The following is a 15,406-nucleotide window of genomic DNA, read 5'->3' on the forward strand; positions in this document are numbered from 1 at the left end:
ATCTTCCAACTCTATTCTTTCCATTTTAATATTCTTTCTTTTAATCGATTAACACTTGGCATGATAAATTGATTTAATACTTGGAAATTCAAATTGATAATAATCTTTCCAATTTTATCTTCCAACCATTTGATTTTTCTTTTCCCCTTCTTTGTTTAATCGAATTAAACATTTTAAAATCGAATGGTTTATAATCTTTTTAACCGATAGAAGCCGAGGAGTCTCGGCTAGCCTTTAAGAAGCCGTGAATCGACCGAGGTAGGATCACCCTCTTCCATGTCTGATACGTTTTCCATTCAAGCCTTGTGAATCATTTCAAGCTGCGAGTTTCATTCCTAGTCGAATCATTCTTCTGTTTGCTCAACTAGTAATTTACTGTTCTCTTGCTTACTCCGCTAGCGTTTGCATTCCACAAACCAAGTCTCAAAGCTAGCAGGTGAAATAAATTGCCAAATAGGAGTTCCGGCCAAGGATGGGAGAAGCCACGCCCAGACAAACTTCAAGTTCAATCTCAGGTCATGATTAAATGCATTCGTATTTCCTTCTTTTCTGATTAGAATATCCAACTATAGTCGGCTATGCATTGATAGATTGAGATTAATTTACAAAACCATGCTGTTGGTCTCTTGCATTACATAGAGTTCATTGAGGATCTTCATAGGATATCTTTGCGATTAAACATCATTTATGAATTCGAATGGTAGCTGTAGAAACTTAAATGATTATATGAACCAACATCAATAACCATGCTGTCATAATTTCCGAACAAAGATCAGAATACTTATAGATTCTCTAACACCTAGGATTCACCGGCAAAGATGCTATGAAATGGTGAAGAGGTGTAAATAATAACAGAATGCTCATAATCTTACAAACACTGAGGAATTCACTGGCAATGAAGCCATGAAATGGTGAAGAGGTGTAAATAAGACAAAATGATCATAATCTTTCAGGCACCTAGGATTCACCGGCAAAGAAGCCATGAAATGGTGAAGAGGTGGAATGAATCCACAAGAATGTAGAAGAGAAATCAAATATGATTAAATTAATTAATAAAACAATAAATTCTACAATCTTTAAGAATATCCTTTTCAAACCACAAATTGTGATAAGGTAGAACATATATGTTATTCATGTATTTGTTAAGAATCATCAGACAGAGCCGATTGCACTGAGATCTGAGCACCTACGATTCACCGACTGTATAGCCATGGAAAGGGTGAAGAGGTGAGATGGAGTTTACAATGACTTAGAAAAATAAGAGTCAGATTTGATACATTAAATCTAGAATAATATCAGGCATAATCCTGTTATTGTAATTCCTGTTGTCAAGTCAAATTGTGTGTTTAAATACCAGGATGCTTAGTAGATGATAGATGTTCCAAGTCCAATTCTGGGTAGGGAGGGTCTTTTTCGTTAGAGATTGTGTGGGGAATAAGTTAAGGTCCGAGGTTGGGTGGTTAAGCCCTTGACAATGTTTCACCTCTCCTCAATTTGTCGGACGTACAATAGACAAGGATAAGCTATACATTCAATTGTTGTCAGAAAATAGTTATTATCACTTTTATGATGTATCTGCAAGACTAAGGTAAGATTAATTGAGTTATCATTATTACAGTTACTTTACACCTAATTGTGAGAGATAGATTTATGGTTTGTTTTACATTTATATGAATATCGAACATGAGCATAGCTTCTAATCTTGAGTTACTGCCACAGTTAAGCAATCGGAAGGAAATGAATGATACAATGGTATTTGAAGCCCTAAATGATACAGTAGTATCTGAAGTCCTAATTGAATTAGTGGTATCTGAAGCCCTAATTGATACAGTGGTATTTGATGCCCTAGATGATCCAGTGGTAATTGAAGCCCTAAGTGATATAGTGGTAATTGAAGCCCTAAATGATACAGTGGTAATTGATGCCCTAATTGATACAGTGGTATTTGATGCCCTAGCTAATCCAGTGGTAATTGAAGCCCTAAGTGATATAGTGGTAATTGAGGCCCTAAATGATCCAATTGTAATCGATGCCCTAATTGATACAGTGATATGTGATGCCTTAATTTAATTTAGTGGTATTTAATAATAATCGACATTTGATTTTGATATAGCAGTTTTGGATGTTAGTTGTCATATGATATTGTTGGACTAACCTAGGTGGTTGCGGAAGGATCCCTAGTTTGATTTTGATCTCAAATTCCATGGTATGTGGATTTTAATTTGCATAGTAAATTCATTGATGGTTTTTTAAGTTCTTAGTTAAGAAATTTTGATTAACTGATTTTAACTGTCAGTATCTTTCATATGAACAAAACTGATTAACTATCTTCCCATGAAAATGAAGTAATAGCTATATTTCTTCCAATATGTTAGTTATTAATTTAGACTTGGGAAAAGTGGTTGTTACAATTGCCACTAGACTTGATTCAGTTCTGCCATGAGTTATATTACTTGGTTTATGACAACCCCGAAAGCTGATCATTGGGTTGTGCCAAAGCGAGTGTTGAGATATGTGAGAGACACTACAGATTATGGCATTCTGTATAGGAGTTGCAAGGATCCAAATCTGATTGATTATATAGAATTAGATTGGACAGGTTCAATGGATGACAAAAATCCACTTTTGGGTATGAATTCAGTTTGAGCACAAGTGCTGTAAAATGGAGCAGCAAGAAGCAACAGGTAGTGGCTATTTTGCTGAATATCAAGGAAAAATCAAGGCGGCATGTGAGGCAGTTTTGCTTCGAAGGATGCTTTTTGACATGCAGATGTCACAAGCAAAACCTCCTTTTACATTGATAACCAAGGGGTCCTCAATTTGGCCAAAAATCCGGCCTTTCATGAATGTACCAAGCACGTTGAGTTTTATTGTCATTACATCCACAATCTGGGAGAAGACAAAACAATTTAGCTATAGTATGTTCTGATAGAGGATTAGACTACAGACATCCTCGCCAAGTCTCTAATCCCGAATAAGTTTGTCAAATTCAGGGGGCAACTTGTTGTAGTTGAAAAATTGATCATTAAGGGAAGGTGTTAGAATAATTATTTAATCTTAATGGTCAACTATGTAATAAACTAGATTACGTCAGTTTGGTTGGTTAGTTTCTATTTATTTTGTTTTCAGTCAGTTTCTGTTAAGGTAGGAGGATCGCTGCAAATGTAACAGCCCAGCCTGTAACTTGTGTTTTCCAAAGGCAGTGGTCTCTCTTGATTTATATTGTGCATGAGACAAGAAGAGACATGTCCCTTCATGGGACATTTCTATTCATTAACACACTGTTTCATTATTTATGAATTTAATATAATAACAATTATTTATATAACTATGTATATAAATATAAATCAATGTGTGTGTGTGTGTGTGTGTATTTGTATATTTGTATATATACATAGTATCTTTTGAATCATTATTATATTAATCTCTCCAAAATTTTATATATATATATATATTCAATAGTTTTTGTCTCATAAGATTTATCCGACTGAAACTACAAAAACATCAACAGTTTCTTATAGAAACTTATTCATTGTAATTTGTTAATATGAGCTTAAACTCATGTTTTTAAATAATTTAATTTACCAATTCTTTTTCAACAAATCAAAGACACACCCTTGGATGAATGCAGTGCATGTGAAGACAATTAATCAGGGTTGATTACAAGCTGTAGACTTGTTTGATAGAGGTTACAATAGTTTCATTACAAATTTGAATGAACCTAGATCATTACGATGCTAACATATCATTACCCAGAGTTGGAAGTTGAAATCTGGGAGTTTGCTGCAATTTCTTCTTCCCACCCCCTTTCCTCATTGAAAACGTGCAAATATGTATTCCAACATCATTAGAACATTTCAGAGTAAGACCATGGTTGTTTGTGTTTTCATATGCAACCCATGTGTGTTTGTAGCACCTTCACATGACCATACCCTTGAAATCATGACCTTTATATCAGCAGCCAAATGCCTTTGTACATCAAGGGGCCCATAGTTTGTAAAGGGCATTTGAGACTCAAGACTCTTCATTTGTCAAATTGTGTTCATTTTGAGACCATTAATGGCATCTTGGGTTGTGCAGGAAATAGGTAGATTTTTTTTGTTTGAATGATAGAGTTTTGATACTTCACATGCCTAAGGGGGAAGAAGGTTAAAACACATCTTTCCTGCACAGTTCAAGATTCCATCATTGAAGGGAAAAGGATGGTTTGGAGGAAAGGCATGTAATAACACCCTGTTTTCTTTCCCAATTTCTTACTTCTTTTGCTCAGGTAATTTCGGCAAACAGTTTGCTTGGTAGTAAAATGTAATTGTTTCAGATTTGCATATAATGGTGCATTGTTTGACAGGAGTTTAACCAGATATCCTTCACTCAGAAATGATGAGAGAAATATATTAATTGAAACATAAGGATGTATGTTTCCAAACCACTGAAAAGAAAAACTCTTATTATTCAATAGCCCAACTTAATGTTATTCTTTAGTGCCTTTTGGTGGACTGTACCGGAAGATCCTTCACCAATACAAATGATTTGTAACCAACATAGTCAGCCATTATGATGATACTCTACACCTCAGAGGTGTAAAGGCTACCACAAACTGTAGGGAAAAGCTCATGCCAAACCAAGCAACATGACTTGACTAAAGAAGCTCACCCTTGGTAATATTGCCCAACAAGGTCCCACACCATTCAGCATCAAGTCATCCAACACAATTGTTATTTTATTTGATCCAATGTAAATCAGTATGTTACTGTTCAAGCTATCTAATGTTACCACAACTTGCTTTAAAAGACAGCGCCTAGTTAACAGGGGTCATCTCTGAAGAATCAAAACCAAAATGGAGTTCACTCCCATATAATATCAGACAGTCAGTAAAAAGCAATATCTCATCCCTTATTTAACAACAGCTCCTGCAAAATAAAAGAAATCGCCTAAACTGATTCCAGCCTGCTCTCACCTTAGCAGGAAGAAAGACCACAATTGTTAACAAAACAACTCCAATAGAAGATTAAATTGATTCTTATTTGCCTCCTCACAATGCCTATTGTCTTTGAACCGGAGATGACAATCTTTGCCCCTTTAAAATTCTTCTTATTTGCATAAATCACCCAATAGTTTCTGCCACACACAACTTCAGATCTAATGAGATACAACTCACCAAATATAAAAACTCCATGGCCCATTTTTCCTTTCTAGTCTTGCACTAAAATGCAAACAAATTTTTGTATTCTTTCTGCACCCTCATATCACCTCTACCAAAATAATTAGATTCAATGCCAAACAAATTAAATATTGCTTTGATATGATATGGCATGGCTTCAATAATAAACCCAGCAGCTTTTGCTCAGACTTTCAATGATCTTCGCAAACAAAACAAATTCACTCACCTGAAATGACTTCCAGTCATGAATATGAAAATACTCAAAAAAGTTCTATTGATTAAAACCAAATTGTAAATCTGAAAACTTCTTATACACCAACGAACAACGAATATTCCTCCCTAAATGCCTTTTCAATCCCTCTGTGGAACCGCTACAGTGAAGCACAGGGGTTTACATTCTCAGCTCCATAGACATAAACCTTTGTTGCTTTTTTTCCACAGGCAAACTTTGGCTCTAAGGTACAAATTTTAGAATCTGTGTAGAGAGAAAAACAAGCTGTCCAATTTCTGTATCTTCCAAATGCAAACATTAACCTTCGTTTACAATGCTCCTAAAAAACTTCCAGAAATAATAAATTTTAATTAATTATCTATATTGCTCCCAAAATGACCAAACATGTTGGCACTTAGTCACTCAAGCTTAATATAAATAAAATTAGTGAATTTTTCTTTTAATGTTTTGTCTCGTACAACTTCAATTTTTATTTATTTTCCTACACAAGCAGTGAGATTATGGAACTAAAATATGATAAAGCTGACATACTCGGGTCCAACAGGAAAACAAATATGGGGACATTACAAGGTGTGTTCAGATGGTGGAATGAGTAAGTCCGAAACCTTGAAATTGAAGGAAAAGTGAGGTCTGGAGGAAAGACATGTTGGGATGATCAAGTCTAAAATCCCAAACTTGATGAGGTTTTGGAGGAAAGCCACGTTGGCATGAGCAAGTCTGAAATTTGAAAATGTTCCCTTATGACATAGCAAAGGGTCATATTAGAAGAAATTGACCATAAGGTACCCCCGAACAAAATTTAGTAAGGATTTTAAGAATAAAATGCTTTAAATGAGCATCCTTGGACGATATAATCACATGGGATGATACTACAGATTTCTCAGATTGATTAAAATTGTGAATAGCGTCAAATACACAAATTGGGAACAAAACAGTGAAAAGAGACATAGAAATGAGGAACCAACACCATCCATTCCAGTCATCTTAAAAATGCATCTCCGGCTGCCTTGCCATCTCTCTGTCTTGTTATTGTGCTTTGTATCAAATTATTCCTTCTGTTGCATTTTGACATATATAGCATAAACCACCAAACAAACAGTTGTGTAGGGATAAACTAGGCAACCCAGGTGTTTCTTTTGCAGCTGTGTACTTCTTTTGTCTAGGATCTATTATATTATCTAATTTGTCCATCATTGCAGAATGGCAAGATTACACCTCTGTTGCACATTGGCTTTATTTTCTAAATTAAAATTCATGACCCAAGTGGTGTTGGCAATCAGTTTGTTTCTTTTGCAGTAATGTATTCTTTTTTTCCAGGACCCATTATCTTATCTAACTTATTCATTTTGCAGAATGGTAATTTTACTCTATCCTCATTTCTTGAAGGTGAAATTGGACTTTGGACAACTCAGACAGTGGATGATGTACTTCGTGATACAAAGGTACTGAACATTTTACGCTTTGAGTAATTTATAATAAATTTTTCTAACATTCTGTGTAACATTTGACACTTTTGCCTTTTGGTGCTAAAATGGGCAAGATTAGAAGTAAATACATCCTATGTAATTTCCTGGAGGCAAATCTATATTCTTTTATGTAAAAGAGGAGTTATTTTCTTATCATATGTTGCTGGTTTAATATTTTCATCTTTAGATAACTTAATAATAATTATTTAACAACTCAATAAATTGAGCAAGTTGTTACAATCATCAAGATAACATAAAAACGGAATTTTGATTATGGTAATATGTCATTGAAGATTTAGGATGATGAAATGAAGCAACTGAACAATTGTCTGAAAACAGTATACTTCTCGAAACTGTTTGGCGAGCTCCCAAAAGGCCAGAAGTCAATTCTGAAAGCGTCAAGAGGCTCTACAAGACCAAGTGAACTTAATACCATGAATAACCTCCGGTAGACTAATCCTATGTTCTCCAAGAATTTTGGAGTTCTCCTTTGATCACCAATTAGCCTATAGGAAAACTCAGAAAACAGGCTAGTTGTCCATGAACTGATCATGCTCCAGTGTACACTACATATATATGCAAAAAAAATACACTATCCATAATTGAAACTACATAAATATTACATCTTAAAATATACACCATAAAGAATTGAAAAGACATTTCGGATATCAAACCCTTGATGAAGCAACTCTTTTTTAATTTGCCAAATCTAGATGTCATATTAATTTTTTGAGTATGTGACTAGTGTTTTCCATGCCTAGTGTTTTCTTTGAGCATGGAACACTCTAATGTGTTACTTGCCTAGTGCTGTATATTTCACTAGCAATTTCATTGTCATCCCAAAGTAGTTTAAATTCTTTCTAGAAAATAAGTTATCCCATGAACATCTGTCCATTGGTAGTATGTTTGTGAGCCTATCAATTACCACTTCCCTATGTGTGTGTGGGAATCATATCAGCCGATGATGGTTATCAGTCTATCGGCGTCCATTAGGTTATTAAATGGTTACACATGTTTTGCAATGACACTGGATCCTCATATCCATTATAGTGAATCTCAACAACTAAAAAGGATTCCTGGAACAGTATAACATAAGAAAGATTTTAGAGTGATTGAATAGATCAGATGCTTTTAAAATATAAAGATAAAACTCAAATGCATCACAAAAACTGATTGAAATGATTATTGTTGAAGATACAAAATCTGTCCATGTAGAAATAAAAACAGCAAGCTGAAAAGCTCTATGCTATATTGCTAGTACTTGCATTCTTAGCACTTCAATATGTTTCACTTGATGATGCAATTATTCTAACTAAATATTTTGTCAAAATTCTTGAGGACTAGTATTGCATTTCTATATTTGTTTTTTTAGCGTAGATGTTCATCTGAAAGCTGAATTATGTGAATTAGTGTGGCTTTTGGAATGGATAACGTAGTACTTTGGACATTTGATATTGTTATTTTTAACTGTGGATATGGACTTACTAATCTAACATGAATAAGTGCTTTATAAATATAATAACAAGCAGCCACCTTTTAGGTATGCTCAGTTTTGCCATGCTTTATTTCCTTTGTAGAATACAATCATTGAGAAAAATCCAGTTCTTGAATTTTTTGATCTTTTCTCTATCCTTGATTAGATACTGCAAGACATTGGGACTAATATTCAGTTATATATCTTTTTATGCCCAGGCAGAGGAAGGTGGCAGTAAGAAGGCTAAGCGAGGTCCTTTGACAGCAGAAAGAAAATTGAAAAAAAAAGTGGGTTGTTTGTTAGAAATATTTGAATTGTCTTTGCAAAACATTACATGTTTGCTTTATACTGGGTGAATATGGATGAGAGATACAAAACTGCCATGGCTTAGATACTTCTTTTCTTGATACTGTTTTTAGTAACCATAGTCTCGTTGATGAGAGTTTTGTGACCACTCCACCACAGAGAATAAAATATTGATATTCTACCCTTTTTGGAACAAGGAAACCTTTTATGCTAAACAATATGATTGTGATCTTTAATGCCCACTTCCGAGATTAGGATTTACTAATAGAATAAAAATAAGTTAATAATAATAAATTATAAAATAATTTATTATTAAATTAACAATTAAAATAATAGTAAAAGTGTTGATGTTTAGTGTCAGGAGAAGCAAAATCTGAATCTTCTATGATGTTATTATTTGCAGTTACATTTCAGAGATATAAGCAATTTGTGTTCTGATCTACATCACAAAGATATAACTATGCACCACTGTCTGATATACATTACAGAGACATATATATATATATATATATATATATATATATATATATATATATATATATACATGTATTCATACTGATTTATGCATACATGTATGTGTACATACATCTCTGTTATGTATATGAAGTTTTGACAGAATAAGTGCATGATGATGGACCAACTTAATTGGTCGTATTACTTGTAATTGATATCATTGCCATTATTAGGTTTCATATTACCCATGTTTGATGCCATTGCCGGGTTTCATAAATCCACAGACTGATGCTATTGTCGGGTTTCATATTTCCACCGACTGATGTTATTGTCGGGTGTTATACTGCTCACAACTGGTGATATTAATATCACCCGAGTCAAGGTTACTTTACTCAAGTCGAGTATTCAACACCCGTGCCTTGGCATTGATTTAATATTGTGTTGTTATCGGGCAGTTTACAAACTCTGTTGGAACCGTTACTTGTTAACTAAACATGCCTCCGAAGAGGCATGTCCCTACGTGGCCTTTAGGCCATGTAGAGACATGACTCTTCGGAGTCATGCCTCTTCCTTTTATATATATATGAGTATATCCGATTGCAGTGAAAGTATCATTACAAGCATACAAGTACCTGTAGAATCAGATCGACATTATATCATTGCTATTGCTATTTACAATATCTATCTTACAGTGATCTAGTAAAGTGTTCATTGCTGAAGAAGGAAGAGTTCAAGAACGTGCTACAAATACAAAGAAGATAAGTAAAGTTATTCTGCTTATTTGATTCTGAATTTATAAGACACATATTTGTAATTGTTTATCTATCAGAGATCCTTTACTTTTAAGATGGTATCAGAGCTGCACTGATAAGAAAACCATTGCAAATATTAAATTCTGAGTCTAATTTAAAAGGAAAATAATTTTTTTAAAAGGCATCAAGATGGTGAATCATGTAAGAATTGAAGATAGATTAGATGGAGCTTCAAATTTTTCATCTTGGAAAACCCGGCTTTTAATAATTCTAAGAGAGATGGAATTAGAAAATCACATTGAAACTAATTTACCTATGCCTGAAAATGAATCTGAGAAAGCAACATGGAAAAGGCACAATAATAAGGCAATGAAAATAATCATAGATTCAGTTAAAGATCATATACTTTCTTCTATAGCAAATATCAAAACTGCATTCGATATGTTCTCTACAATTCAAAGTACATTTGGAATTAATAATACAAGTAGATTGCTCACTTTGAAACAAGATCTACTTTACATAAAAATGAAAAATGGAGAATCCATTACATCTTACTTCCTTAGAATTACTGAATTAAAGGATCAACTGGCTACTATGCAAAATCAAATAGATGATAAGGAATTAAGTATGATTTCCCTTACAGGACTTCCACTATCATGGGAAACTTTCATAAGAGGTTTAAGCTCTCGTCCTGAACTTCTAAAATTTGATCAACTAAAGAATGAATGCACTCAAGAGGAGTCCAGATTAGCATCCAAAGGTTTAATTTCAAATCAAGATAATGACATCCAAGCTTTGTATTCCAAATCAAATAAGAAAAGAAAGTTCAAACACAACAAGAAGGAAAACAATAAAAATCATAAATCTCACAAACATAGAGATTGGTCCAAAGTAAGATGTTTTAAATGCGATAAGCTTGGTCATTCCTACTATGTGTGTCCTGAAAAATAGAAAATTCAAGCAGCGTTGGCAGAAGTTAAAAAAGAGAATAATGAGAATACAGACAAAGAGAATTATGCATTTATAGTAGCTCTCTCAAGTGAGTTAAGCTCTAATCACAACACCTGGATCATAGACAGTGGAGCTTTTCGTCATATTTTCGGATTTAAAGATAAGTTTGAGACTCTCTCAAATCATGAATCAGAAGAAGTTACTATTGGAGACAACTCCTCTAATCCAATTAAAGGCATTGGTACTTGTTCTATTCAACTAAATTCTGATATCACTCTTTAATTAAAGAACGTCCTTTATGTGCCAGGAATCAAAAGAAATCTTGTCTCCATCTTTGCACTTGCTGATCAAGGGTACCACATTGCATTTCAAGGAGATAAAGCTCTATCCTGGACTAAGAACTCATCTATCAAGAAAGCCATAACCATAGGGGTTAGAGATGGAAGCCTTTATAAACTATGTAATTATCAAAACCCAAAGATAAACTTAACTCTTAGTAAAGATAAAACAAACTCCATTGAAATTTGGCATAGAAGATTAGGTCACCTTAATTTTCAAGCCTTAGCATCTATAAGTAAATTTGTAAAAGGTCTTCCAAATCTTAAATCAGATCACTCAAGTATCTGTAAAGGGTGTGCCTTAGGGAAAAACACTAAACACTCTTTTCCCAATAGTGTTCATAAATCTAAAAACATACTTGAGTTGATTCATACAGATCTTTGTGGTCCTATGTCAGTTCCCTCTCTAAATGGATGTCAATTCTATGTAATTTTCATTGATGACTACTCTAGGAGAACTTGGATTTATTTTCTAAAACAAAAGGAGTCTTCTGAAGTCTTATCCAAGTTTAAAGATTTTAAAGCCCTAGTTGAAAATCAATCAGAACATAAGATCAAAATCCTTAGGTCTGATAATGGGGGTGAATTCACTTCTGATATTTTAAAAAACTTTTGTATTTCTGTTGGGATTAAGAGGGAGTATTCTGTACCTTATAATCCTCAATAGAATGGAATAGCTGAAAAAAAAAAAAATCCATTGTTGAGTCAATCAGGGCCATGCTACATGATCAAAACCTTCATTACTCTTTTTGGGCTGAAGCAATACAACTGTCTACATTCAAAATCGTTGTCCTCACTCTATATTGGAAAAAACTACTCCTAAAGAAGCATTTACCAGAGTTAAACCAGATTTAAGTCATCTAAGAATATTTAGATGTCCAGTCTACATTCACATCCCAAAAGAAAAGAGAACCAAATTAGAGCCTTCTGGGAAAAAGGGGATTTTCATTGGTTATGGTGAAACTTCAAAAGGGTACAAAATCTACATTCCTGGACAAAGAACAATTGAGATCAGTAGAGATGTCATATTTGAAGAAGACACTGCCTTCAACATTTTTAGTAATAGTGATGAATCCATCTCAGAAGAAGATCAAGCTACTGAAATTGAGAGGGTGGAAAATTCTAACATCTCTTCCATGTCAAATCATACTGAATCTGAAAACATCAACCATACCAATAAGAAGAGACCTCTTTGGGCCAGAAAGATGTTAGCCAAAAATCAAGTTGAACCAGATGATGTAATTCAGGAAAGCAAAAGAACTAGAAATCAATTCTGTTATGTTGCTCTATTATCTGAACTCATTAAATCTGAACCTAACAATGTTAAGGAAGCACTCTCACATCAATCTTGGAAGGAAGCCATGATTGAGGAATATAATTCAATATTGAAAAATGATGTGTGAGACATTGTACCAAGACCTAAAAACAAATTTGTTGTTTTTTCTAAATGGTTGTTCAAAATTAAACATGCTGTAGATGGAAGTATTGAAAAATACAAAGCAAGATTCGTAGCCCGAGGTTTCTCTCAAAAGGAAGGCATCGATTATGATGAGACTTTTGCCCTTGTTGCCAGATATACTTCAATCAGAACAATCCTAGTTATTGATGCATCTAAAGGATGGAAAATACATCAAATGGATGTCAAAACAATGTTTCTCAGTGGAAATATTGAAGAAGTTTATGTTGAACAGCCAAAAGGGTTCAATATCTTTGATCGCCAAACTCATTTTTGTAAACTAAAGAAGGCACTTTATGGCCTTAAATAGGCTCCTAGAGCATAGTATGAAAGAATAGATAATTATTTACTAAAATTAGGATTTGCCAAGAATGAAGCCGATCCTAATCTATACTTCAAAACAGAAGGTGATGATATGGTTATCTTTGTATTATATGTTGACGATTTACTAATCACAGGTGATGAACACATGATAGAAAAATGTAAACAAGATTTCTCTGCTGAATTTGTAATGAAGGATCTAGGGTTACTTCACTTTTTTTTGGGATTAGAAATCTGGCAGCTAGACAACTGTATTATACTAAATCAAGGAAAATACACAATTGACATATTAACCAAGTTTGGTATGATGGAATGCAAACTAGCTGCTACACCTATGGAGATAAACTTACACAAATTAAAAGATGATATGAATGAATCTGAAAATGTGGATCCTACTTATTACAGACAGATTATTGAATCCTTATTGTACCTGGTTAATACTCGTCCTGACATTTGTTATGCAACTCGAGTCAGTTCATGTGCACACCTAAGAAGATACATTTGCAAGCAGCTAAATACATAATGAGGTATCTAAAAGGTACTATTGGAATAGGAATCAAATATGACAAAGTTAATCTTGAGCTCTCTGGATACTCAGATTCTGATTGGGCTGGAAGTTCTATTGAGCGCAAGAGTACTTCAGGATACTGTTTCAGTCTTGGATCTGGAATGATCTCTTGGACTAGTCGGAAACAAACTTCTGTGGCCTTGAGTTCTACTGAAGCCAAGTACATTACATCTTCCCTATGTGCCAGAGAAGTGGTATGGCTCCAAAGTTGCTCTCTGATCTCTTCAAAAGACCTTTGAAGCCCACCGTGATCTATTGTGATAATCAAAGTTGTATCAAACTTTCTTCTAACCTTGTGTTTCACAATCGCTCTAAACACATTGAAATTCCATTTCATTACATTAGAGATATGGTCAATCGAGGAGTCATTCAATTGGAATATATATGTACAAATGATCAAACGGCTGATATCCTTACCAAACCTCTTGCTAAAGTAAAATTGAAATATTTCAAGGAAAGACTTGGTATGATTATTTGTAATGAAATTTTTTTGAAATAAAAGAGTTGTTCATTTACTTCCTGTAGTTATTATTTCATATGTAATGAAAGGTGACGATCTTTCATGTACATATTCAGTGATGAAAAATTATTTACAAGGTGACGATCTTGTAAATAGTTGATTATTTTTGGGCTTCTCTAGACATTGCTTAAGTGCAAGTAGAGATTTTTTTGGGCTTCTCTAGATATTGCTTAAGTGCAAGTAGAGATTATTTTTGGGCTTCTCTAGACATTGCTTAAGTGCAAGTAGAGATTATTTTTTGGGGCTTCTCTAGACATTGCTTAAGTGCAAGTAGAGATTATTCTTAGCCTTTTTCTCTAGACATTGCTTAAGTGCAAGTAGAGATTATATGTGTTATCTCTAGACATTGCTTAAGTGCAAGTAGAGATCATTTACTGTTCATGCAGTATTGCTTATTAGATGGCTCTGACTAATGTTTTTTCTTCTCCCAGCTAAAGAGGGAGTGTTGATGTTTAGTGTCAGGAGAAGCAAAATCTGAATCTTCTATGATGTTATTATTTGTAGTTACATTTCAGAGATATAAGCAATTTGTGTTCTGATAGCTACATCACAAAGATATAACTATGCACCACTGTCTGATATACATTACAGAGACATATATACACGTACATGTATTCATACTGATTTATGCATACATGTACGTGTACATACATCTCTGTTATGTATATGAAGTTTTGACAGAATAAGTGCATGATGATGGACCAACTTAATTGGTCATATTACTTGTAATTGATATCATTGCCATTATCGGGTTTCATATTACCTGTGTTTGATGCCATTGGCAGGTTTCACAATTCCACCAACTGATGTTATTGTCAGGTGTTATACTGCTCACAACTGGTGATATTAATATCACCCGAGTCAAGGTTACTTTACTTAAGTTGGGTATTCAACACCCGTGCCTTGGCATTGATTTAATATTGTGTTGTTATCGGGCAGTTTACAAACTCTGTTGGAACCGTTTCTTGTTAACTAAACATGCCTCCGAAGAGGCATATCCTTACGTGGCCTTTAGACCACATAGAGACATGACTCTTCAGAGTCATGCCTCTTCCTTTTATATATATATATGAGTATATCCAACTGCAGTGAAAGTATCATTACAAGCATACAAGTACCTGCAGAATCAGATCGACATTATATATTAATAAAATATATACTATACTATACACTAAACATTTAAATATAAATACGAATGGGGCCATCTATATGTTTACATGGCCGAAAAGGTGTGACTTATTCATGTCCAAAGGCTGCCATCTCCTTTAGAAATATTCGTATAAATACTAAATTCAACCAGGATCGAACATCAAAAAGGAAAAAGATCTTTAATAATAGAGAAGTGTGATGTACCCAGTCAACACTTGCACATCTTCAAATCAGCAGATCACAAAGGATGAATGTACAC

General features: G+C 34.0%; 1 protein-coding gene across 1 annotated transcript in view; it reads left to right on the plus strand.

The window, feature by feature from the left end:
* EMB1789 (CCCH-type zinc finger family protein) overlaps positions 1-15,406 on the plus strand; it is a 181,087-nt gene that overhangs the window by 44,942 nt on the left and 120,739 nt on the right. The window contains exons 2-3 of the mRNA XM_089800015.1: positions 6,746-6,835; positions 8,552-8,620. Of these exons, the coding sequence (XP_089656141.1) occupies positions 6,746-6,835; positions 8,552-8,620 (159 nt within the window). The remainder of the gene's footprint in view (positions 1-6,745; positions 6,836-8,551; positions 8,621-15,406) is intronic.

Source organism: Cupressus sempervirens, chromosome 9 (assembly GCF_028749045.1).
Source record: "Cupressus sempervirens isolate cs-2001-9-10 chromosome 9, ASM2874904v1, whole genome shotgun sequence".
In the NCBI taxonomy this organism is placed as follows: Eukaryota; Viridiplantae; Streptophyta; class Pinopsida; order Cupressales; family Cupressaceae; genus Cupressus; species Cupressus sempervirens.